Source organism: Budorcas taxicolor, chromosome 2, assembly GCF_023091745.1.
Source record: "Budorcas taxicolor isolate Tak-1 chromosome 2, Takin1.1, whole genome shotgun sequence".
Lineage (NCBI taxonomy): Eukaryota > Metazoa > Chordata > Mammalia > Artiodactyla > Bovidae > Budorcas > Budorcas taxicolor.
In genome coordinates this window covers 97,356,029-97,383,652 of record NC_068911.1, presented here as the reverse complement: position 1 = coordinate 97,383,652, position 27,624 = coordinate 97,356,029, and the positions used below count along the sequence as shown (strand labels likewise).

General features: G+C 38.0%; 1 protein-coding gene across 1 annotated transcript in view; it reads left to right on the top strand.

Annotated features, from left to right (window-relative positions):
- ARHGAP15 (Rho GTPase activating protein 15) overlaps positions 1–27,624 on the top strand; it is a 678,200-nt gene that overhangs the window by 529,993 nt on the left and 120,583 nt on the right. Inside the window, exon 11 of the mRNA XM_052635885.1 lies at positions 6,718–6,852. Within this exon, the coding sequence (XP_052491845.1) occupies positions 6,718–6,852 (135 nt within the window). The remainder of the gene's footprint in view (positions 1–6,717; positions 6,853–27,624) is intronic.

The following is a 27,624-nucleotide window of genomic DNA, read 5'->3' as shown; positions in this document are numbered from 1 at the left end:
ATATAGGAATAGAGCCATCCATGTCACCTCATTTTACCTTAATTGCCTCTTTAAAGGCCCTATCTCCAAATATGGTGGGGTTCAAGGGGTTGAGACTTCAAGTTATTCATTGGAGCAGTGTGGTGGCGGGGGGGCCACAATTCAAACCATAACAAACATAAAGTACATTTGGGGGATGAATTTGTCTCTGCTTTAAGGTCAAAAAGAGTATTATTCTAGGGGACGGGAATCAGATGTAAAATGCCTAGAACCTACTTTATTTTCACTTGAATAATATTTCTGAGCACCCGGCGAAGCCTTCTTCTTTGAGGTATATAAAGCAGCCTCAACAGTTGTAGCTCTAAAAAGGCACCAAATATAGCTTCTAGTATGTAGTCGCCATTCAAGCTACAATTGTTGAGTAAAAATTAAATGAACTAGCAAATTAACTGGTCCACCAGCTTAATTTTCTAAGATAATGTCCCCACCAAAGTCTGATGTTGTTCCCAAGGAATTACAGAGGTCCTTTAGTGGGTGCAGGATGCAAAGAAGATGGTTTGGCACAAAGTTTACATATCGCTGTTCTTGAGAATTTGGAACCTCTCTAATCCACCAGAAATCAGATTGAACTGTCACTTTAAAGAGCTAACACGACAGGAAACGTTGAGCTAGTTGGATGATCCACCCAACTTTCTTTTGATCCACCCCTTTAAATGCTAAACTAAAAATCAGCTGTAGCCTTATAAACGGTATGTTTCATCCACACTTATATCTAATCTTCCAGTTTGATTTTATGGCCAAACATATTATTATTTTTTGGATCGAGTGTCCCTATGGCATCTCTTTCATTCATGATATGACTTTCATGTACCCAGCAGGGCTTTCCGATAAGGTTTCCAAATGGTCATCTGTGCTGGAAACAGATACCATATCCTTTATGAGAGTTTCACGATGTAATAGGTTCTTGTCACTGTATTAATGATATCAGAACTATTCTCTCTGTATCCTGGTAAAATTGGGCTGTCTTTTCCTCTTTTTTATTTTTTATTATACCAGTAAAATAAAAGTTGAAAAGGGAGTTTAAAACTGCCATGGAAAAATTACAAGGTAAAAGTGTACTTGTCTTTCAATACACAAAAATGCTCATCTTTATTCTTACGTAACTCTTCTACTTTGGAGAGCCCGAGTTTGTCTGCAGCTTCAGGTCAACCAATCCTAGGTTAACACAGTGCCTTTAGTTAAAGTCGGACAGTGTTGCAACTTTGGGTTACAGCAAGTCTGTAGAGCAATATATAAAACAAGAAGAGAGTGGTGATTAAGCTATTAGTGATATTTATTTATTTATTTTTTGACTGCACTGTGTCTTCATTGCTGTGTATGGACTTTCTCTAGTTGAGGCAAGCGAGGGCCACTCTTCACTGCGGTGTGTGGGCTTCTCTTTGTGATGGCTCCTCGTTGCGGAGCATGGGCTACAGGTGTACAGGCTTCAGTAGTTGAAGCTCGTGGGCTCTGTAGTTGTGGCTCATGGGTTCTAGAGCATGCCTCAGTAGTCATGGTACACAGGCTTAGCTGCTCCAAGGCATGTGGAATCTTCCTGAACCATGGATTGAACTTTTGTCTCCTGCATTGGCAAGAGGATTCTTAACCATGGAACCACCAAGGAAATCCTATTAGTGATATTTAAATATGCCTTTTCCCACGGAGATTACCATGACATACTGTGGCTATCAAAGATCCACCTTTCAGTTCTCCTTTTTAAAAATGGGTAATTTCTAAAAGCTATTGTCAAAAATGTTTAATTTCAAATAGAGTAGATTTTTAGCTGGATATAGGTAAGTTTTTATTTTTAAAAAAACAAAATCTACAAAAAAACCCTTTAAGGAAGGACATTTCAAGATAGACTTGAATGCTTGGATACAATATTAAAATATATTTGTTGTGGTATCTTAAAAGTCACAGAGTAACTTTGGATTTTGGAGCTTAAGCTGTCTTCAATTCTGTTTAAATCGTTTAAGCCAAAAGCCATGACCAACATGAATTTTCAATAACCTGATTAGAGGGCCAGGAGAAACCAGCGCAGATTATTGGTGTGATTGTGAGGTGTCTTGATTCAAACAGACTTCTTCCCAGTACTGGACTCCAGCATGTAAAGTTTTTGTTGAGCTCCTATGACAAATTGCATCATGCTGAGGTAAATCCTCTAAGACAATCAAGATGGTTTATGATGCTTGCTCAGTATTTCCATTGCTTTAATCCCTAATATATTTTGCCCTTTGGGCCTTTATTCACCTTCCCCATCACAATGGCATCTTGGATATGTTTGAGGTTTTTTTGCTTTCCAAATGTTTTTCAGATACATTTTCTCATTTGATACAAATGACTATAATATTTCACAAATAAATAAATAGATACACAATAAATTAGTGGTAAATCCAGGCCTGGTGTTTTATGTAATCTCTTTCTCACTCTATCATATTTCCTCTCCACTCTAGCACCACATAGTAATTTGCTCCATCTTCTGTCCCATTCCTAATGCATTCTTTTTATTGCCAGTTCACTTTATATCTGTTTATATAAGAATCTGTTTCTTCTCTAAATGAGTAATTAGGAAAGATCAGAGTCAGTTTGCAGGTAAAAGCATAGCCTCAAGTAAGATATTTAGGGATAAAATATAAAAGTTACTATCTTGAAGTAATAGTCAATCCACTACCACTGGCAATTACTATTTACTTGCCTTTACCCTTTCGGCTTCTGCCAGCCAGGCTTAGCCTGACCGTAGTGGTTTGGAGAGAAACTGACTGGCTCCTTGGGCTTCACGGGTGGCTCAGAATCTGCCTGAACTGCAGGAGATGCAGTTTCGATCCCTGGGTTGGGAAGATCCCCTATAGAAGGAAATGAGAACCCACTCGCAGTATTCTTGCCTGGAAAATCCCAGGGACAGAGAAGCCTAGTGGGCTACAGTCCATGGGGTTGCAAAAGAGTCAGACATGGCTTAGAGACTAAGCAACAACAACAGCAACAAATTGACTCCTTATCCTGGGTTTATAGCTTGTCAGCCATGGAAATTTTGCTTAATCTATACATGCCTCAGTTTCCCTGTCTATAAAATAAGCTGATGATAGCAATAGCATAGACCTCATTATTGAAAAAAATTATACAAAAAATATGTAGTGCATAGCATAGTCTCTAGCATGGTGTAAGCATCAAATAACTATTGGTTATTGTTTCTGTTGCAAAGATTCCCTAAAATATAGTCATCTGAATTTTGTTCTGTAACGGATTTTTATTTTGTCAATAACAATTACCAGATCTTAGTGTTGAGTGTGTTAGTTACTCATTCATATCTTTGTGACCCCATGGACTGTAGCCCACCAGGCTCCTCTCTCCATGTAATTCTCCAGGCAAGAATACTGGAGTTGCCATTACCTTCTGCAGAGGATCTTCCCGACCAAGGGATCAAACCCAGGTCTCCTGCATTGCAGGCATATTCTTTACCAACTGAGCCACCAGGGAAGCCCCACCGGCACTTAAGCTCATGTTAAAGAAACCTCAGTATGCACATATCTAGTTTTCTATTTTCCTACACACCAAAGGTAAACTTCACAAATCAACGTTTATTCAGTACCTTTTATAAACTCTTATAGACTCCATTGTTTTGGTTCCCTACTGGGGGTTACTTTGTATCCCCAGGAGATATTTGGCAATATCTGGAGGCATTTTTCATCAGCACCATTGGGAAGTGGCAACCAGTTGGCTGAGGCCAGGGATGCTACTGAATACCATAGCATGCACAGGACAGCCCCCGTTACAAAAAATTATTCAGTCCCAAATGTCAACAGTGCTTCACTACAGAGAAATCCTGCTCGTTTGAAAAAGGGGGGACAAGACATCATCACTGCTAACAGATTTGTTAGAAAATGCCTCTCAGATAATACAACTGTGTTCATAATGATACCTGTTAACACAGAGATGAGTGTCACTTCATCTTCACTACAGATTGCATTCATGAGAAGGCATATAAATATGGACCCAACTGCGTGTTTAGATAAGTAGCAGTGGTCTTGAAAAATATGCCTCAAAGTCCTCTGTTTTACAAAGAAATCTTAACCTTGGCTGTTTATGGAAAAACTTAATATAAAAATCAGGTATTATATACCAAAAGACTTTCCAACTACTTATCATCTTATTTATTGAAGCTACTTGTTGGGGAGCTATATCTGATCTTTTTAAAATGAAGACCACATAATAGGAATGTTAGTTTAAGTAACACAAGTTGATATTATTATATGGCATTTCGAGTGGATATAATCAAATGGTGTTGAGTGGTAGATTTTCTTTTTTATGTATATTGAAATATTTCATTTTCAAAATCAATTGAATTAAGTGATGTTTATCTGAAGGTGACAAACATGACTGGCATCTATCTTTGGTTATGCAATTTTTTGCTCTTATTGTTTGCTGGCTCAAAATAAAATCATCCTGTTTTTTAACCTGCTATACTTAAACTCATGCAGCAAAATAGCATTTTGTGTTGACTTTTGTGCCCTTAAACCTATGCATCAAAATGAATTTTTGTGTGGACTTTTGTGATAAATTTTTGGTAGAGATAGTTGTGCATGTGAGCATGTGTGTATATGTGTGTGTTTGTGTGTATTTAGTTTTCCACTTAAAGTTCAGTGCCAAAGCTACCGTACTTATACGTTTTCTAAATGTGCTTTAAGCAATAAGTTGTACAACATTTTTAGAACATGTGTTAAGCTATTTCTCTAAGAATGAAGCTCTTAACAAAACATAAGCACTCTGCATGAGATCTTAGCAGCAAAGTGCTTAAAAGATAAAGTAAGAATTGGTACCATGGGAAGAACACCAGCTGTAGAGCGCACAGGTCCATTATGAGAAGTATGGTAGTGGGTAGGGAGAAAATGATTTAATCAGGAGTAAAACCAATTTTATTATAAGGGCACGCAGGGGGTGTGGCACCATAGTGAGAGGGACATTTCAAAATATCTGACAGATTTCAACAATGTGAAAACCCCGTTCTTTAAAGTGACAGTAAACCCCATCAGGTCTCCCTTTTTGATGCTATTGTTAACAGTTGACTGTTTAAAGCTGGCCTGCTAGGATGCTGTCGTCCTATTTCAATAGTGTGTAACCAAATAAAAGACTAATTGTTGAAATACAATCAATCAAAAATGATTGCAGGGCAGTAAGAAGGTCTCCTCTGCTGATTTTGTTGTGGGTCAAATTATTGTGTTATGATTGAGGTAGGGATGGAGACTGAAAGGGAAGAAGAAAATAGCCCAGCTGAAATAAACAGATTCACCTTCATTCCTTCTCTTTGCAAACAGCCAGTTGAGCAGGAACATCACTTACCAGCCCTGGGAATAACAATCCATTTAGAAAAAAAGATCTGATAAAGATTTCAGCTAATATTTTTAAAAGGACACGAACACTATTAGCAAAACAGCCCATGCAGAGATTCCCTACAGTGACAATTCTCAGCCTTTCTTTCATTTTTGGTGCAAATTCTCCTCTGCATTCATAAAACTGACACAAGCAGGCATCTAAACGTGAGCCCAAGACATCGGTAAAGACACACAATTCCAGTTGACCTATTAAGTTCTTGCCAGGATCCTCAGCTTTCCTGTTAACCCCCAGGTTGTCCAAAATGATTAGCTTCAGTTTTCATTAAGGCCAAAATACAAAATCTTTTCTGTGTTGTAACGTTCAGAAAGACAAATACTGTGTTTCAGCAGCAATGCTTGTATGCCTGCTTCCTTTTAGTTGTATGTAAAGGTGTCACTTTTAGACATTATTGCATCCACTTTTTGAGTGAGAATGGTTCCAGTCTTTCATACTGAAGATGAAAGGGAAGGAAATAATTGCCCAGACTCTTTTTATTTCTTCTGAGAACTTTATTGGGGCCTTTATTTTCTTTAATATTTAAATGTCTCAACTCACTCAAGCTTCCCAAGCAAACATTTCCATTGTTTCTAAGAGGAGCTGGTGAGCACTTGTGGTTTGGCTTTAGTGTGTTATCATTTTTGACAGCTTTGCATAGCCTACGTAGGCCAACAGGGGTCTGTCTAATATTGTTGCTGGGCACATTTTCCTCGCTGAGATGAAAACTTAAAAAAAAAAAAAAAGATATTTTTGAAGCAGTAAGAAGGAATTAATATCTTTTCTCACTCGGTATTCTATTCCTTGCTGACTTTATATTCAGCAAAAAAAGGAAAAAAGTGTTACCCATTATTCCCTTGTACATAGCAAGGCTAACACATGTAAAGCAATAACTCATTTTCTATTGCCATGTTTAGCATATGTCTCCTGTTGGCTCAGCAAGGCCTTTAGGCCGGTCCCTTGAGCCAGCCATCATTGGCAACTCTTAGCCCCTCGGCCTCTAAACCAAATAGCTTTGAATCATGTTGAGCTGTGATGCTAATTTTCATACTGATGCATTATGGGAATAAATGTATCTGACATACTGTGTCAATGGCACTGTCTCTTTGTGTCTCTTGTTTTTTTGTTAGCTGCATTCCTACAGATGGTATTCCATTGAAAATGTTCCCTTCCTATGGAAAAAAGGAAAAAAAAAAAAACATGCACAGCACCAAACCTCTAGGTGCAGAAGGCTGTTAACGGTTGCTGATGATAGTAGGCAAACATTAACATAATAATTAGTGTCTTGTAATTGTTTCATTAAAACCAGTTGTTCCATTTCTCCTCGTGTTTTCCCAGAAGAGAAGCTGAATTTGGACGACAGCCAGTGGGAGGACATCCACGTTGTCACCGGAGCACTGAAGATGTTTTTCCGGGACTTGCCTGAGCCGCTCTTCCCTTACAGTTTCTTTGAGCAGTTTGTGGAGGCGATCAGTAAGTACCTCATACACAGGAATAGCTGGTGCAAAAACCTGGTGGTGTGGAATTATTATTAAGCAAACAATAAGAATGGTGAGAGTAGCAATCCTGGCGATGATAATACCCCCAGTGCTCCACAGCTTTCGTTCTAGTTTTGGGGTTTCTAACGGCTTATTCTTATTTCTGCAATATTATCTGAGTATTTTTAAAAATTAAGAAAAAAAAAAAGAAGACATCCTGTTTAGTGTGGCTGATTTTCAACTAAGCCTCCTTAAATCAAAATAGCTTCTCATACAATCTGCTTAATTTTTCTCTTGTTGTTGTTTATTTTTTAAACTTTTTATTTTATACTGGAATATAGCTGGTTAACAACATCGTGATAGCTTCAGGTAGACAGCAAAGGAACCCAGCCATGCATATACAAGTATCCATTCTCCCTCAAACTCCTCTGCCATCCAGGCTGCCACATAGTGTTGAGCAGAGTTCCTTGTGCTCTACACTAGGTCCTTGTTCACAATGTGCTTTAAAGGGGTCACCTTCCACATCCCCAGCCCCTACCTTTGTACTTTTGGAGTCACGGAAAGTTTAACTGATTACAAGGGGATTTTGAAAAAGAACGAAAGTGAATTAGACATTACGTTTCATCAAAGAGGTATTAAATCATCAACTGAGACATTACCTTCTTAAGGGATCGCTCACCCTACACCCACCAACACTAGAAAAGAGTTGGCTACAGTTTGCTTATGGACATTGTGAGTATCAATTAAGTAATGGAAGGTTTCTTTTATTAAACTGGTGGCTTTGGGGGAGGTTGAGTTGTATCACAATCCAGTAGTCATTGTACACTCCGTGAAACTTCCTTTTTGTTATCTTGTTATTCATCACGCACACACACACACACTTAAGGAAAAACAAATGAATTAATGAATAAATGAATTAATAAACAAATGAATGAAAATCTTTCCAAATGTGAGGAAACTTCTGCTATTGATTCTTGAAGAAACAGCGACTAGTACATTTCTAAATTTAATATTAATATCTTAGGGTATACTTACTATGATTGTGACAGCTTGGAAAAAGTTTCCTGGCAAGCAGGCTGATTCAAGGAGGAAAAAGAAAGAAGAAAGAAAGGTAAAATTAAAAAGCTTGCAAGCCTGGCAGGAGCTTAATTAAAGTCCAAATGAGAAAAATCTCCAAGAAAAAAAAATGCTCTACTTAGGAGGTCTGATCTTGGATGGCTGTGTGTACCGCATTCCCATTAGGAGGAGTGGGATACGGGGAGCCTGTTGGAAACAGCCCCTCAATATGCTCTTTTATTCTGTTTTTCATTGCACAAAAGTCTTCACGCTTGTTTAAAGCTCTGGCAAAATGATATCAAGAGGAATAAAGCAGAGTTTATTCTCCCAAGGTCTTTTTCTTGCTGCCTGCTCACAATTTCAGATGATGCTGTTGTTGTTGAATAGAGGAACAGCGCTTTAAATATGGGTTTTGAAGTGAGGCTGAAACTCTTATCCCCTGTCAGACTTTTTATTTCATGAGTCCTCTGTTTCTCAAGAAGAACAGTATTTTATAGTTCCCAGGCTCTCTTAAATTGTTTTTAAAAGGAAGAATAAAGACAAAAATAAACAAGCCTGAATTTTCATAACAATTTATTCTGATATAGAAGGTCAGTCATAATGCTAGGACAGCCTTCCAGTAAGACTTTGGGGGCTTCTGTATTTGGGTGGCGCTAGTAATAAAGAACACACCTGCCAATGGGGGAGATATAAGAGAGGCAGGTTCAATCCCTGTGTCAGGAAGATAGCCCTGGAGGAGGGCATGGCTATCCACTCCAGTATTCTTGCCTGGGGAATCCCGTGGACCTAGGAGCATGGCAGGCTGAGTCGCACAGAGTCAGATATGACTGAAGCAACTTAGCATGCACCTATGTACTCTGATTATATATATCTAAAGAAGTCATACAAATTTCACATCGTGGTCTCCGTACTTTTAAGTGAGAATTGTCTCATTTGAAAGCATACTCGTGCTTGTGCTGATCTGAGGGCTATGGTGTAATATACCCATCATTTGAAAGTGAAAGTCTCTCAGTCATGTCCGACTCTTTGCGGCCCCCTGGACTATACAGTTCATGGAAAAATCTAAGCCAGAATACTGGAGTGGATAGCCTTTCCCTCCTCCAGGGGATCCTCCCAACCCAGGGATCGAACTCAGGTCTCCTGCATTGCAGGCGGATTCTCTACCAGCTGAGCCACAACCATCATTTAAGCTTCCTTATTTAACCTGATTCTGAAGATGTTAGGCAAGCCATTCCCTTAGTCTGAGGATGCGGAAAGCAAGCCCTCAAACCCATGTGAGGTTGTGTCCTTTGAATTTCCATAAAAAGTAAGACCATCTCTGGACTATCCTAGACTCAGCTCCAAACTGGACAGAATTTCAGAAACACTGGCATGGTCAGAACTTAACAAAGCAGAATTGAGATAGGCAGCATGCTACTGTGCTATATGACTATTGCAATGATTTTTTCCAACTCCTATCAAATAGGCTATGTTGAGAATGAATGAGAAAGTATTTTAGAACGTCCCTTTAAAGATGTAAGATGCTGAACAAATGCTAACATTGTTTCTTCAGATCAGCTTTGTTTAAGAAAGTGATCTAGAAGAAAAGAGAGGAGAGTTTTTCATTTTTCAAGGCAAGGAGAATCATCTTAACAATCTTGCCTTACCTAACTCATGCAATACTTAGTATTTTTTTCATATATAAAATGGAGGGACTAACCAAGAGGTTAATGTGGTTGAGAAATATGTTGGAAAGGGACATATGTTTGCTAACCCATGCATTTTTGACATAACCTTGACATTAGTTCTTGAGTTCTTAACTCAGCTCCAAGTTGTAGTTCGTATTTAAATATCCTTAAGCAAAAGGAAAGTGGCCACATAGTTGCTTGGAAATGGCAAAACCACACCAGAGGAGGCACTGTTACCCAATGTGCACTAACTGAGTAAAAAAAAAAATCGAAACTGTAAATACATTCTTATCCATTGCAGAGAGGTGCTGGGCTTTATCATAGTGCTCACTGCTTCTTGTGAAATCTATGTTGTGAGCTCAACAGACCCACTCATGAGTTCTTAACTTTTCATGAAAAGGAACCAGCCAGGTAAAGTAATTCCCCAAGGGAGATGTCCATATATGCTGACTGTGGGCTTCTTTCCCATCTTCTTTTGTCACTTCGTTGCTTTGTACCTGTGGAAGGTTGACCCTAGCCAGCTGTATTACAGAGATGCTACTGCAGTCAAAGGAAGTGGCCAGTGGTAGTTGGCAGAGGGAGGGGGAAGGAAAAGATAACCCAGTTATTTAGTTTATCCTCCACCCCCTCTCCCTTGCTCACCCACCTTCCTCAGGTAGCTTCCCCTACTCGAGGATCCATCTCCTCCATGTCTTCAGTCGATTCTGGCTCCAGCTTCCATCTGGTGATGGGGACACTCCTCTTGCCCCTCCAGCTGGATAGTGGCTCTCTACAGTTTCGAGTCACCTGGTTACTACACTCTTCCTTACTTGGCTTTCAGCTTCTTTGCCACATGGGTAATCAGTTCCCTCTATTGGTGTCAATGCTTGAAGTGATGTCTGGTCACTGATTAGCCACTAGCTACACGTCATGCCAGTCAATGTCATGGTTCAGGTAGTTGTAAAAGTATTTCTCTTTACTGCCTCACTACCTCCAAGCCCAGTTTGTGAAGGCTTAACGTTTCTCTTTGGTCACAAATTGAGAGATCTTCTGTTACGCTTTCATGACAGAGTTAAAAGGTGAATAGACCAAAAAGAATTTTGCATCCAGCTGTAATGCTCTGCTTCTGAAGAAGAAATGTTATTTCATGTAAAAGCAATTAATGACCATTTGTGCTATTTGAAATACTGTTAATTTTTATTATATGTTTGAAAGTCATCATTACAATATTCCAAGAAGAGGGAACAGAAGGCATTTACTTTTTTAAGTAGTTTCTTCTTGGACCAAAAACAAACATTAATATGATAAGAACCTGCAATTGCCATAGTGATCCCCTGTCCGATAACACCCTTTGGGGTAACAAAAACACCTGCAATTATTTTATATTTCAGAATCCAAGTACTGCAGCTATTGAGCTGAAATTCTATACTTGAGGTCAATACAACTGGGTCACCTGCACGTTATTTTGTAGGGATTTAACCCACTGACTGCTAGGGAATTAATTCCCTGGACATGACTTGTGCTGAAAGCATTATTAATATCTTAAATGTGAACTCAGTACAAAAACACAGCTTTAGAGTTTTATGGTAGGTGATGCAATCTTGTAGCTAAAAGCCTGCCGGGGTTGTGGACATTTCCAGTACATCTAAATCCTAGGAAATGTACTAAGTTTACCTCTATTCCCATCTCTTTTGTTCTGGTACTTCTACAGATCCAAAGAAAAGAGGCAACAAACAGTGTCTTTTCTATTTTACTACTTGCATCTTTTCAAAATTCCTGGGAAAGGAAAACTTGTTGGCATTTTTTATAATTATATAGTTCATTTCCGATAATAGCACAGGATACAGAAGAAATGGAAAAATCATGTGGAAAATAATTTCTAGTTCATTAAGTTTCTATGAGAATTATACAGCATAACATTTTCCTTACTCTGTATTAGGTGCTCAATAAATGATTTGAAAGAAATTCATTTTTCAGAGGAATAAAGCAAGTCGCAAAATATTTCCCCAGTTCATGTGGCTCAGAAGATTAGGTTTAGCATTAAGCTGCAGACTCTAAAACATAAATACCTTCCATCATCCTACATTGCCTTTCTGTGACTGTTTATCTAAAAGAAATCTTGCTGGAAGAATAAATAACTAGCTGCTGCCAAATATATGTCTGTTACATCATCCTATATAAGACATATATATCCTATATCATTCTACAGAAGATCATATCATTTTGGTGTTTTTTTAAATCAAGGCTAGAATTAAATCATCAGAAATTTTAGTACTGGAGTTTTAGGTTAGAAATAAAGCTAGTACTTTCCAAGAGTGGGCAATGTTTCAATACTTACTAATAGATTCTAAAAGCACCAATGCTTTAAATGTTGCCCTCTTTGAGTACATTTTAACCCTCCACTGTATTATTTTTATAACCAATTGTTCACACAACCCCTTATGAAATTCATTTAGATATATGCAATATTATTTTCTTAAATCATGTGAGTAGTATTTCAAGTTTAAGTGTTACTAATATTCCTTTTTTTACAGCTTCTCACTTGTATCAAACTATAACATTTACCAAACCAAATTCCACAGAGGAATTTATAATGGAAAGTGATAGATTGAGTCCCATCACTTCATATCCCTAGGCCTGTTCATAAGAGGAAACCTCCTTCAGCTATTTCAGTTTTTATCTCTTCTAGTAGTTACTTACATAACTCTGGATAACATCTCTACTTCTTGACTTGTCATCTATAGATAATTCCTAATAAGAAATATCAGTTTATTGTATTCCACTTCCTCCAATATTTGATAATCATGCTATTATATTTTGGTACTTAATATGAATAAGCCTCTGTTTCTTGTTTCATCAACATTCTATAATAACTCATAACTTGCCTTTGTAAGATAAGTATATTTTCCTTTCTGTACTTTCCTATATCGTACTTCCTTTTTTTCACAATCACTGGTCATTAACCCCTTGAAGTTTTAATGGTTTGACCAAATTGGAAACTAATAAACAGGATTTATATTTGTATTACTATGAGTTTGTAAGTCTTGTTCATTGCCTGTCCAAGAGATCTCACAAAGACTTTTTCTTTAGAATTCACTATTACAATCCTTACACTTCTCAAAGAATATTCTTCACCACATCCAAAAGAATCTATTTTATTACTCTCCAAAAACTGCTTAAACTATTGGCCATAAATGGTTCCCATTATAGTTGGATCATGCTTTTCTTGTGTATTTATTTTTTTTCCTGGAGTTTGTAATTGCTTATCTTTCTCTATGTTTTTTTTTTTTTTTATAATGAACTTACTCTTTTTTTGACTCTATTGTACAGTGTCCCAATTTTCCAGAATGCTTTCTATCTAGAGCCTTCTGCCATTTACAATGGTGCTTCTAGGACCCTGAAACCCCTGTTTCAGAGTGTCCAAACTGGGATTTCCTTCTGTTTTCTGAATTACAGCCTCTGTTTCCTATAGGATATTGTGTATTAGTTTCCTACTGCTGCCATAACAAATTATCTGAACTCAGTGGCCTAAAATAATAGTGATTTATTACCGTATAGTTCAGTAGGACAGACGTGTGACACTTGGTCTCATAGAGTGAAAATCAGAGTCAGAAGGACCATATTCTGGAGGTTCTTTGGGAGAATCCACTTCTCACATCTTTCAGCTTCTAAAGTTGCCTGCGTGCCTTAGCCAGTGGTTCCCTTCCTCCACCTTCACAGGCAACAATCAAATGATATCATATCCCTCCAACCTCTTCCATTGTAATATCTCCTTCAGACTTGCTTCTGATTACAGTTTTCTCTTTTGAGGATCCTTGTTATTACATTGGGCCCACTTGAATCATCCAGGACACTTCCGCATCTCAAGGTCCTTAACTTAATCCCATCTTCAAAATCTCTTCTGTCATGTAAAGGAAGAATGTCACAGGCTCTGGGAATTAAAGTATGGACATTTATATGGAGCCATTTTTTGCTCACTACAGGTTTTTTTAATTTTTACAGATGGTGCTTTCTTTATCTCCATATCATAGAAGCTCTTAATCCATCAGTTTTCATCTAACTGCCTCAAATCTAAACAATCATCAGCTCTGAGATAATAGTAAAACTATAGGCTGATTAGTAGATGAGAGGGAAATAAAGAGAGATGACCTCATGGATTTCCTTACAAAATGTTCCATCTATTATTTATGAGGGATAGGATTAGAGATTTCTTTCAAGCCTAGGCCAAAGTTCAGTTATTCAAGGACTATCTTATAATTTCATTTTGGTCACCTTCTTCACCGCAGCTCTTTGCTGCTCATATTAGAGCATGATTTGAGGTTTGTTGATGTGCTACAGTCTCAATTTCCAAAGCTGCCTTTTGTGTGTAAAAATAATTACTTTTCCTCCCATCCCTGACCATGGCCCTGTGTATTTTCCATCATAGGGATGCAAACATTGCTAACTCCACAATGAAAAAACCTGTGCTTCCAATACAATCCCCTTGTCATTGCTTTCAGGTCTTCCCAACCCAGGAATCAAACCCAGGTCTCTTGCATTGCAGTCAGATTCTTTATCATCTGAGCCACTAGGGAAGCCAAATATATATGCATAATGTTTATTACATATCATGCTTATTAGGTATCATGTTTGTTTTATATATAGCATGTTTATATAATATATGTGTATATACATATGGAATTGAAAGTGAAAGTTGCTCAGTCATGTCCAACTCTTTGTGACCCCATGGACTATACAGCCCATGAAATTCTCCAGGCCAGAATACTGGAGTGGGTAGCCTTTCCCTTCTCCAGGGAATCTTCCCAGCCTAGGAATCAAACCCAGGTTTCCCACATTGAACCCAGGTCTCCCAGTTGGTACAGACTCTGTACCAACTGAGCCACAAGGGAAGCCCCAAGAATACTGGAGTGGGTAGCCTGTCCCTTCTCCAGCGGATCTTTCCAAGCCAGGAATCGAACTGGTGTCTCCTGCATTGCTGCTGCTGCTGCTAAGTCACTTCAGTCATGTCAGGCGGATTCTTTACCAACTGAGCTATGAGGAAAGCCCATATGTGTATGTGTATTTATGTATATAGGCCTTGGAGATTAGGCAAGCCAGCAATAAACTGAGACAGTAAAGATGTTCCATACAAGTCTTCAGTTTATTCATGTCAATGTATGGCAAAAACCACTACAATATTGTAAAGTAATTAGCCTCCAATTAAAATAAATAAATATATAAATTTTTCAAGTCTTCAGTTTAAAGGTTGCAATCACACACACATTTGAAGATAATATTTATGACCTGTTTTGGTATACACTGATTAATTAAGCAGTAAAACAAATTCTGAGAAATGGTATCCATAAGGTTGAATGAGCATCTTTGAAATCTAGGCCCCAAAGATATAACATGCCCTATGTATCCTTAAATACAACTCATCCTGCTATATATCTGTCAGTCACACCACCCTCCTATAAAAAGGTGTTGCCTTATGGCAGAAAGTATCCATTGCATGTCTTAATGGTTTTTTTTTTCCCCTCTATGGCCATCATGCCACTTTACCTTTAAAGTGAAGTCACTCAGTCATGTCTGACTCTTTGCGACCCCATGGACACCAGGCTCCTGCGTCCATGGGATTTTCGAGGCAAGAGTACTTGAGTGGGTTGCCATTTCCTTCTCCAGGGAACTTCCCGACCCAGGATCGAACCCAGGTCTCCCACATTGTAGACAGATGCTTTACCATCTGAGCCACCAGGGAAGTCTTTAAATAAGTATACTTTAAATAAGTAATTTGGGGGAAAAAAAAAAAACTAGTCAAGTATATTTGCAAATATTTTCTTTACTCTTGACTTTATCTTGCCCTTTGGTCAAACTATTTTTGATGCATCATCAACTCCATGATGATATTCTTTGGGAGAAAAGAAACAGAGCTTGCAAGGCACTTGACTACACACAGTTGCTAAACATGAAAGCATGATAGTGACAAATTACCTTAAGACCAGAGAAAGGAAAACGCAGGGTTTAAAGGGTAACCACAAAGACAACAGAAATGTAAAAATAATATAGTATAAAAATATTCTCTACAGAACCATTTTAAGGAAATTTGAATTTAAAATAAAGGTAGATTTTATAAAGACTCCCCTTTTACTATAGTTTCCACTGCAAGCTAACATTCTCACAGACTTGGCAGGGTTTTTGTTGTGGTTGCTTTTTAATCTGTGTGTATGTGTGTGTGTGTCTGTGTGTGTGTCTGTGTGTGTGTGTTAGCAAACTAGAAATTTTATGGTGGATGCCTCGCTTGTCTCTTAACTCATTCTAATTATATTCATAATTAAATTGTAAAAAAAAATAGTTGACTGGAGCCAAATGGCTTGCACAGGTGTCTTTTTGTAGAAATGGTTTAGTGCTAGATAATAAACAACTGGACCTCCATCTACTTAATTTGGCTTAATGAAAAGTCCTTTATAAGTAAAACTAGAAGGTGATTCAGAATTAAAATTGGGCCTTGATGCTGAAATTAATTGAGTGGTAAGACATCACCTCCATGAGAAAATGCAGTGCTTATCTTTTTGTTTTTCCTTATAACTTTGTTTTACTTGCACTTCTTTCTTCATGAGGTCACTTTTCTAAGCAATAAACTTCTCAAGCTGAGTTATCAGCCAGTCAACCTTCATGAGACAGCTTCCTGAGCATCCCCGCTCCCACTGAAGAGAAATGCTGTTAAAATATATATAGCAGGATGTAGAATTTATCCTCAGTATCTCAATGGACAACAGCTATCTTACCCTCTCCTCTAATGTAGATTTAGGCGACAGTTTTCATCAACTGTTATCAAGTTCACAGCACTAACAAAGCCTAATGAAACTGAAGGTCTGTGGTCCTTGAGATGCTCATCTCATCTCATATTCATGGGATGATACCCACACCGTTTTGTGAACCCCACAGAGAGGGCTTCCAAAAATTTTTCTACTGACCCACTCCCAACTCTGAGTCTGACCACATTTCTGGGAGAAAGACCTCTTCTACTTCCTTAACAGGTTTTGTTTTTTTTTTTTTCTCACCCAATCCAGCGTAAATCTAGTTATAAGGATAGGCTTCTTATGCAACTGGCTTGCAGTTTTCTTTTGAAGAAAAGACAAATTCTTTGTGAGGTCTTCAAAGCCTTCATGTCTGGTCACCCACAGCTGTCTTGGCTGGACAGTCTCATTCAAGCCCATTGGCTTCCTGGCCCTTCCTTGAATGCCCCAGGTATATGGAGGGTGTGACTGCTCAACCTCTCTACCAGGGGCATGTCCCAATGTTTTACTCACATTTAACTCCTCAGTGAGGCCTACATCATCAGGGAAGCTAACATTTCTACATGCAGGACACAGCACCACTTCCATTCAAATCCTGACTCCTACGACCTTTAACAAGAACACATGTCAGTGTCTACATCTAGAAATAAACGTAAAAGTAATATCTTTCCCAATTGGACTGTAGGGGATTTAATGAAATGCTAATCATGACAGAGGGCTTCCCTGGTAGCTCAGATGGTAAAGAATCCACTTGCAATGCGGGAGACCTGGGTTTGATCTCTGGGTTGGGAAGATACCCTGGAGGAGGGCATGGCAACCTACTCCAGTGTTCTTGCCTGGAGAATCCCCATGGATCGAGGAGCCTGGCGGGCTACAGTCCATGGAGTCACAAAGAGTCAGACATGACAGCCACTGCGAACACCATAGCAATCATGACAAGGGCTTCCCAGTTGGCTCAGTTGTAAGGAATCTGCCTGCCAGTGCAGGAGACACAGGGCACATGAGTTTAATCCCTGGTTCAGGAAGATCCCCTGGAGGAGGAAATGGCAACCCGCTCCAGTATTCTTGCCTGGGAAATCCCATGGACAGAGGAGCCTGGAAGGCTACAGTCCATGGGGTGCCAAAGAGTCAGACACAACTGAGTATGAGTTTCATGACAAGGCACTTATTTATAGGTTTCTGGCATGTGGCCTTCAGTGAACATTAGCTAGTAAAATCAAACCTGTATACAGTCAGACTATCCTTCAGTCCGCACTCTCACATGACTTTCCCTATCCATTCCCACCATCTTTCTACTCATTTAATAACATTGTCTTGAGTGACACATATGACTATCTGTATTCCGCTCTAATATTGGTTTCCAGAATTCCAGACAGCACCAAATGTGTTTCAGATAACATTCCAGGATATTCTCTTGCTTCAAGATCCAGCAACTCCCGCTTTCTTTATCTCACAACATCTCTCCTTTGTTCTGCCAGCAGTTCCCAAGCCCAACTCCACCTCATGACTCCAGAGCTTGTCCCTTCCTTGTAAAACATACATCTTTATCATAACCCAGAGGCTCACCCTCCCCAACCTGATGCTGTCTTCCTTCTACTAAATATTAGAAATTGTAACATCGAGAGTAGCACCAGAAAAAAAAAAAAACTTCAAAGTATTGCTTTTTCCAAGTTGGGAAATTAGCTTCCTCACTGATAGTGTTCCTGTGTTTTCTCTTGTAAAGGTCACAGACTCACAAGTTGGGATGTATGGAGTTTAGGGTGTGGCACAAGGAGGCTACTTACGAGCTTGTACAAGTATTTGTAACACTGTTGACCTTTCTCACAGGGCAAAACACTCAGAGAATTGTCAACTAAACCATATTCCATAAGAAGTCATCCCTCCTCATACACACACATAGGCACAGGGGCTCACACACACACACACACACACACACACACTCACACACATTCTCTAAACTGGAAATGTTTCACTCTTCAACTCTCACAGCTTATGACATTCTAGCTTTAAAAGGTAGATTTATTTTTAATCCTTTTATAATTATCTCAAGAAAACGTTCACATTAAGCTCCCTGAGCTATGTTCGAACCTTGATGTGAGATGAGAACTGATGCCTTACCCTCTGTCCCCTTACTTGCTCACACTCAGTGACACGCATTCAGTGCTCAGGCACCTGTCCTTGCTCTAATTCTTTACCTCTAAGTTTATAACAGAATTTTCCCTTAATAGCTTGTAGGACTATCATGGGCTTCTTAAAATGCAATGTGTCTTCATCAACTCACTCATTGTTGTTTGGAGAGTTAAACTTTAGAAGTGATGTCTCCTGTAGTACTATACAAGTCCTGCGGGAATTCTGCTCATGTTGAAACAGCAGAATATACTCGTTGAGAATTGCCATGTGGTTTGGAGAATGGAATATTCCCCTAAGGATTGACTCACACATTTTCTACCTACACTTTGGGAAACAGAAACACGGAAAATGGATAGCCTTTTATAGTAAGCAAGTAGCAGTGCTAGTTTTACAAGTGAAAGTAATATGCTTGAAAGAACAAAAGCAAATGGGTATCTTAAAAAAAATCCATACACAGTTTAAAAAAAAAAGTGTTGTATGGTATAATTATGTGTTTCCTCCTTTCATTGACTTATTTACAGTTTTCCATTTAAATATGCAGCTCACCCCCCACCCCCATTTTGAACTTCCCAGGTGGCACTAGTGGCAAAGAATCCACCTGCCAGTGCAGGAGATGCAAGAGATGTGGGTTCAGTCCTTGGGTCAGGAAGATCCCCTAGAGGAGAAAGTGGTAACCTGCTCCAGTGTTCTTGCCTGGAAAACTCCATGGACAGAGAAGTCTGGCGTGTTACAGCCTTTAGGGTCTCAAAGAGTCAGACACAACTGAGCACACACGCACATCACTTTTTATTTCACGCAGTACCTTCACTTTCCAGAAAATTACCCTGAATGTGTACATTTCTGAGGCCCTGAGTCCGTGAAAACCAATTGACTCTTGGCGCCTTTGTCTTTCACTTTTCACTTGGAGTGTCCAGCAGGTGAAAGATTGTCTCTTTTAGATCTCAAGTCCATTCCTCTGCCAAGTAATGGATGGGCAGACCTAATTAATGCCATCTGTCGTGCTAGCTGCAGGTTCATACTGTCCTTCCGATACATGAAATCAATGATCTTTTGAGCTCCCCCTCCAGGTCCTTGACTCTGTCTTCCATGATAAGATTGTTCTTTGACACTTTTTTGTATTTTTTCTCTGAATAAAGCTCCCACCTTCACGTACTGTTACAGTGGAAGTTAGGATTTCAATGAACGAATTTGGGGGGTGGAGTGAACAAAAACATTCAATAGCAGAAATCATTCTTGAGTGGAATATTTTAGATGTACTGCTAATCAGTGCTAGATAAAGTTTCTTGCCTTATTCTGACAGTATCGTTTTTTTACTGCAAAACAAGGTTTAACTAGCTCTTTATTAACAGTATTTTATTCTTATTTGATTGTATTATTGGGGTCTAAAACTGAATTTAAAGGTTCGGGTGTCACTTTTACCCATTTCTCTTTCACATTAATTTGTGCACTTTTTAACCTACAAGAAGATTTACGAAAGCATCCCTCTACCATTGTGCTTTTCCCCTCATGATCCCAGTCTGTCAAAACAATAACATTGGCAGAGGAGTTTCGCTTTAAGTTTTGCTTATTCACAAGACTTATCTCACCTGAGTCACATAACAACTAGACCAAAATTCAAGTTTTTACCTGTAAATCCTTTAGTCTTACCATTTGATTTTCCTCTCAGCATTGTGGCATTTGCAAATCCGAACACTGTGTATTCCTTGGTTCTTGAATACATTTCAGGACCATGCAGCATAGACTGGAAAGCCGTTTGAAACAATGGGGCAATGAGAGAGAACAATGTATAACATTTTGTTAAGAATTTCAAATACTGTGCCAATAAGAAGAACTGTAGAAAAGGGCATCACAAATTTATAATATAGACATTCTTTAGACATTTGGACAGTTTCAAGAAGTCATTTGGATTATAAATGTTATAATCTAATAGAATAATGTTAATGGATAAATAAATCCAGAAACAGCTCTTGTAATTACAGTTTCAATTTATGGGTTACTTACCATATTTTCACTTGCATAAAGCCAAGTACAATATGTCCATTTTTCCATTTAAAGTAGTATTTAGAACCCTCCTTTGTGATAGGTGTTGTTACTCCCATTGTTTCAGCTTAGAAAACTGAGGCTCATGAAAATGAAATAGCGTGCCTAAGACTACCAGCTGGAAAGTTGCTAGCTGAGATTTGAACCCCAAACTGGAAGACTCCAAAGCTGTTGTTCTTAACCAGGAAACTATCACTTCTGCCTAATTTGGATGAAGTGATAACAAGTCTACTTAGAATTTAGGTAATTAGTAGATTTAGATGTGGCTCAGATAAAGACTCTGTTGTCAAGAATTATAATGAGAGGAAACTAAATAGAACATGAATAAATTGTTATGTTCATACACATGGTCTCAAAACCTCATTATTTATTTAAGAAAAGCTTCTGTCCTAGCTATTCAATTTATAACAAATTTAATGAAATTTTTTTATTGCTTTCTGTATCCAAGGCAACATTGCAGGTACTCATTCTCATTCCTGGTCACTGGAAAAACTTTTAAAAATAAAACTAAGCACCAGTGAAATTCAAACATTCCTACCAGATGGAGAAGAAAATCCTTAAAGTGTAGAAACAAGACTCTATGTTCTTATTACATTTTCTAGGAAGTGAATTAAGAAATAACATAAAATTTCTTACAACTTTCATCATATGTGTTATTGAATTGAAAGGTGGAACTGTAGCAAAGCTTTGCTTTGCCTCTCATGTCATGTGCTAGAATATATTTTCATAGAGTCTATAAAATAGATTCATTATTTCAACCATCTTAATCACAATAGAAAAAGCCCAACTATAGTTAAAATATTGATACTATGTTCACTCACATGTAGTGATATTCTTTAAAAAAAAAAAGAGGTTTAACATCTTTATTGAAACAGAGTAAACACAGAAAAGTACACAGATCTTGAGAGCGTTATTAATTTGGAATTATTTTTTATAAAATTGATTTTCCAGGCTTGTATGTTTGTGACTGTTTTCTCTGATGATTAATCATAAATTATCTCTGTTGAATGTTTATATATTAAACTGAGTGTAAGCTGTCTCATTTCTGGGTATAGAATTTAGGATGTTGTTTTTCATCTCTTAACCTAACCTAAAGGCCTCTAGGGTACGAACCGTGTCTTAATTATCTTCGTAGCTGCAGCACTAGGTGAATGTAAAGACATAACATGCTTTGTGTTGGTGGTTTCGTATAATTCCTCTTTTAACAACTCATTGTAATTAGCAGCAATGGACTGCTGAAGTGCGGGAATGAAAAGGACTGGTCATGAGGTAAATAAAAGAGGAGGAAGCTGCTTAATATTACCCATTTTACTGAGAACGGATTTAAGAATTAACTGCTTACATTTCTCCGAATGTCCTTCATCCTCTTTAAAACTCTGTGAAATTGTCACCATCAGAAGAACATACCAACTCTTGTGTTCATACTTTCTGTATGACAAAATGGCACTACTATGTAATTTACAAAGACTTCATCTTTGTGGCTTGAAAGTTTATGAGAGAATAAAGAGGAAATTAAATGAACAAAGAAAGGATTTTGATCAGCTAGTGAACTTTTGCAGTATTCAAAGGGTTACCTGAACTCCTCCTAAGACAACTTGCCAGACTTAAATGCAGGGCAGTGGTGGAGAGAACAGTGAAACTGTACTATAAAAATAAATTACTGTCATGAATATTAAGCAACAAGAATATAATAAACATGACTGTTTGCATGATTCTGATTTATTGGTATTGAAATGCGTATAAATTATGACACTAAGTGTTTATTCTAGTTGTTTCAGAATATTGGCCAAACAAAGCTGGGTGGACACTTCCTGCAGACCTTTCCATCTGCCACCAAATTCCTATTCCTCTGCTCCTGTGGCTGTGTTTCTTATTTCTGAGGCATCAGGACCATGTGTGAGCAGCCATTCCTTTTAGTTTACTTGCAGACTGATGTAGATGGCCTTTCCAGGATCTGGTGTTACAGCTACTACCATTATGAAGTTTCTGCTCTCTTGCAGTCCAAAACCTCCAGCTTCAAAGCATCACAGAGGCCATTCCTACTTGCTTTATTAAACAGTGCTCACTCTTGACGTGGGAGGGTTCATTACTATATTTATGGACTTCCGGGCACCAGATTTGGGATTTCCCAATGCTAAGCAGAATTGTATTTTACAACGTTGCTTAGCAGTGGGTGTTCTGGATAACTAGTTCTGATAGGTTAAAGATAAAGTGAGAGAGCATTGTGTATCCATGTAAAATCTGGTGGTACCTCAACTGCCATAAGATAACTACATGAACAGCACAAGCTTGCACTTGCTGATATTCACAAGTTGAAGTTATTAAGATTTGCCATCAGTTTTAATTGACACTCTTTGGAACCAGATATTTGTTAAACAGATGGCCAGAATAAGGTATCACACAAGAAAATAGCATTCTCCTTCCTCAGGTTTTTTAGTTTTAATGTTACATCTCATCAAAGTTTACTTCAGGAGATTAATTATTTTGGAGTTCTCTTTTCTCTAACATTGGTGGAAGCCTGCAAGGAAGATAGCCAAAAATTTAATAACCTTAACAAAAGATGCAGTTTCTGCATAGTAAAGTATACTGCACGGCTATAAGCTGATGATACCTGTAAAGAAATGCTGATCATAGAAACACTTGGCTACAGATGAAATGCCAGCTGAAGTTCATGATGAGGCAAGAATTGTTAGCTACTTAGAACTGGAAGTCTTACAACACTCTTGAGGGCATTTTAGCTATATATACATCAAAAGGTTTAAAAATTTATATATCTTTGTATTGGCCACTACATATCTAGAAATTTACCAGAGGAAATTTTTATAGATATGCACAAGAATGTGTACAAAACTTGTTTATAGAGTTCTTGTTTATAATAGTGAACAATGTAAAAGTAATATATTTGTCCAAAAGTTAAATTACAGCACATTCATATAATGAAATATTATACATTGTTAAATTACGTTATAAAAAACATTGCTTCACAAGGTAAAATGCGTGTAAATATTAAAAGAGAGCATAAGTATATACAATATTAATCTATTTTAAAATATGTATATAATTATCTATAAGTAAAGACCAAGTATTTATTTCAAAATCTTAACAGAGGTTTTCGCTGATGAGGCTTCTCTTGTGGCTCAGATGGTAAAGAATTCGCCTGCAATGCAAGGAACCCAGGTTCTATCCCTGGGTCAGGAAGATCCCCTGGAGGAGGGCATGGCAATCTACTCCAGTATTCTTATCTGGAGAATTCCTTGGACAGAGGAGCCTGGCAGGCTACAGTCCATAGGGTCACAAAGAGTTGGACATGAATGAGTGACTAACACTTTCACTTTTTCACTTTCTCTGAATAACTATATAGCCTTTGTCTGATACTCTTTTCTTGCTTTTCTGTGTTCTGTAAGTTTCTTCAGTAAGTACATTTGTAATAATAAAACACTAAGAATAAAAAATATAAAAAGAGGGTGAGTTGACATTGTTGTAAGAGATCCCAAGAGCGGTTACCCTAAAGGATCTGGAAAATGATTTTGACCTAAAACACCTTCATAGAAACAGATTCCTGGTCAATTTTGATTCTGATAGATTTTGAGTGAGTGTGCCTGAGAGAAAGTAGAGAAATTTTTACCAAAAAGAAAGGAGCAAATCCTCAGGTGATACAGATGTGTAGTCAGATTCAGGAACCATTGATTTTGATCCCTTCTCCCCAATAAAGCTGAAAAGGAGGAAGAAGCTCTTTCTCTGTACAGACTACTGGCATCATAGCAGCTCACCCCAAGCCATGTGTGTGTTCCTTAAGGGAGAGATTAAAGAAGTAAGAGGTAAATTCCCCAAAATAGAGAAGAAATTAAAAGACATTTGCTCCTTGGAAGAAAAGCTATGACAAATCTAGACAGCATATTAAAAAGCAGAGACATCATTTGATGACAAAAGTCCATCTAGTCAAATCTATGGTTTTTCCAGTAGTCATGTAGATGTGAGAGTTGGATCATTAAGAAGGCTGAACACCAAAGACTGATGTTTTTGAACTATGGTGTCAGAAAAGACTCTTGAGAGTGGCTTGGAGAGCAAGGAGGTCAAACCAGTCAATCCTAAAGGAAATCAACCCCGAATATTCATTGGAAGGACAGATGCTGAAGCTGAAACTATACTTCAATACTTTGGACACTTGATGCAAGAGCCAGCTCATTGGAAAAGACCCTGATGCTGGGAAAGATTAAAGGCAGGAGGAGAAAGGGACAACACTGGACGAGATGGTTGGATGGCATCATCGACTCAATAGACATGAGTCTGAGACAGCTCCGGGAGATAGTGATGGACAGGGAAGCATGGCGCACTGAGGTCCAAGGGGTTGCAAAGAGCTGGACATGGCAAAGCAACTGAACAACAACAGAGAAGAATGTGCAACCCTATGGGTTCTAGCTGCACCATAAGTGATCGAACGCTGTATAGAGGAGAGAGAGAAAAGGGCAGTGGTTGGGATGACTTCATGGAGGAGTCATTCAGCATGTTTGGAGTTTGGAAAAGCCAGCCCAGGAAAGAACACAAGCACTGGCTCTAGCCCTGGGATGAGTGTGTTGTTCCGGTGAAAGTGAAGAATCTGAGCAAAAAGCACGAAAGATTTTGGAGATAACGAATGAAGATGAGGAGCAGAGATACAGTTAAGCCAGTGTTACAAATCCCATGAAGGTTGTGGGCAACAATTCTAGTATTTGATCTTGTATCCTCCTGCCTAACACAGTACCTTTCACAGAAATGTGACTCAGCAAATATGTGGTCAATAAATTAACTAATTAATTGCAGAGAATTCAGTACTACAGAAGGGTTTTCATTTTAATCCACAGTAGAAGAAATCCCATTAAACATGTTTGAGAAAAGTAGTAAAAACCTGAAAAATATGTTTTAGAGAAATTATTTCATGGTAAATGACAAGATATGTTTAAGAGGAGAGATAGGAGACATGAATCCCTGTTGTGTTATCTACCTACTAGCATTGTACCTGGCCACCAGTTGAATATGACCTTGGACAAGTAACCTAACTACTCAGGGACTCAGTTTTTTTTTTTTTTTTTCTCTAAAGTAATGAAATGATACCATGTCAGAATTCTGAAACTGAGATACATAGATGTACAAGCATTTCATGATCCACTGCCCAAGGTGTTGTCCAAATTTCTATTTATGTGCACCTGTGTATTTTCTGGAACAGAATTCTCAGAAGATATGTGACCTTGCAAAAATTTGTAGAATAAGCACTACTCAGAGTGTTGTCTGCAGACTCGTAGCATCAGAATCACCTGGGATCTTGTTAGACGTGAAAATCCTGGGGCCTGATTCCAGACTTTCTGAATGACAATGTCTGGGAACAAAGCCCAGGAATCCGTTTTTATAAGCTCCTAAGGTTATTCATCTGCATGCAGAAGTTTTAGAAACATCTAGTAGCTGGATGAGTTCTAAGCTTCTCACCAACTTGAAAATCTTTGCTGGCTTTGTAAAAGAAAGAAAGGAAAAGAAAAAGGTATTGGTAAAGATTACCAGAAAAAAGAAAAGCTGCCAAGAGGTAATGGGAACTTAGACTATCATGGTCAGATTTTAAACCTAGATAATCAAGAGAACAGAACTGTATTTGATAGAAATAGAGAAGCTTTGTTGGCCGTTTGGCATGCAGTAGGAGACTGGACCAAACACAACTCATCGATGAACTGATTTTTCTTCCTGGCTTTGTTCTTATAGACTTTGGAGCAAGACAGTTCAATGTACCTTTGAATGAAAATTTTGGCAAAATCAAAGATAACATGATATATTGATGTGTGTGTGTGTGTAGCAATAATGATAATCAGTTCAGTTCAGTCGCTCAGTTGTGTCTGACTCTGCAACCCCATGGACTGCAGCACACCAGGCTTCCCATCCACCACCAACTCCAGAAGCTCGCTCAAACTCATGTCCATCGAGTTGGTGATGCCGTCCAACCATCTCATCCTCTGTCATCCCCGTCTCCTCCTGCCTTCAATTTTTCCCAGCATCAGTGTCTTTTCCAATGAGTCAGTTCTTTGTATCAGGTGGCCAAAGTATTGGAGTTTCAGCTTCAACATCAGTCCTTCCAGTGAATATTCAGGAATGATTTCCTTTAAGGATATTATTTATAGTAATAATAAAGCTTAAAACAGGGATTTCCACAGGTGAAAAGCAGAATTATTTGATGAATAAGTGTAATGTAAAATTCCTATTTCAGAGATGACATTGTTTTACATTTTTAAACAGAGCATTGAGAAATGAGCAAAAACGGTTAACAGAACATGCAAATGTGAACCTTGACTAATTTTGACAAAAGCTTTCTAGTTCTACAAACCAAAAGTTACCCTTAAAGTAAATGAAACCAACTCCTTTGATTCAAGAAAGGGAAAAGATATGCAGATTGAAAAGAACTTTTAACTCTGTCTACACTATCATTAAGTGTACTTAGATTTGCACCATATAATTATTATGATTGTAGCAATTAATCAATCAACTGATTAACATGTAGGGTCAGCAGGATCCAGTGATCCTATCTTGAAGCTTGAATTAATTAATTACACTTTCTTCAGCAGTATTATTTTCTATTTGTGTACCCAGTTTGTACAAGTTGCCCTTATTGACAAAATGTGGTTTAGTCTCTCTACTTATCACAGCAGGTATGAGCACTCACTAAGGTACTTTTGCTGATATAGTCAGAATTATAAAGAAACAGAAACATTTTCAACACTTTATGAAGTAATTGCTGTTATTTTTCATCATTTAATGTGTTATACAAATAAAACAAATTAACAACATTCTTGTGAATGATTTTTAGCATAAGATCACAGAACAAGAACATCTCTATCCGTCAGAATAAGACCAATTCAGTTATAGTATTATAAATCATATAACAATGACATTATTCAGATAATTTAGCTTATATTGCAAGAAATGTCCAAACCTACACCTTGCAAGCACACACTTTTTATTAAAATATTTTTAAATTTTTTCAAATATATTACCTCTTTTGCTAACTTTTTGTGAAATGTTTAAAGCTGAATGAGGAAATTGAAGCTAAAACCCATGAAATGCTTTGTCCAGAACTTACCAGATAGATCACTAAGAGCAGTA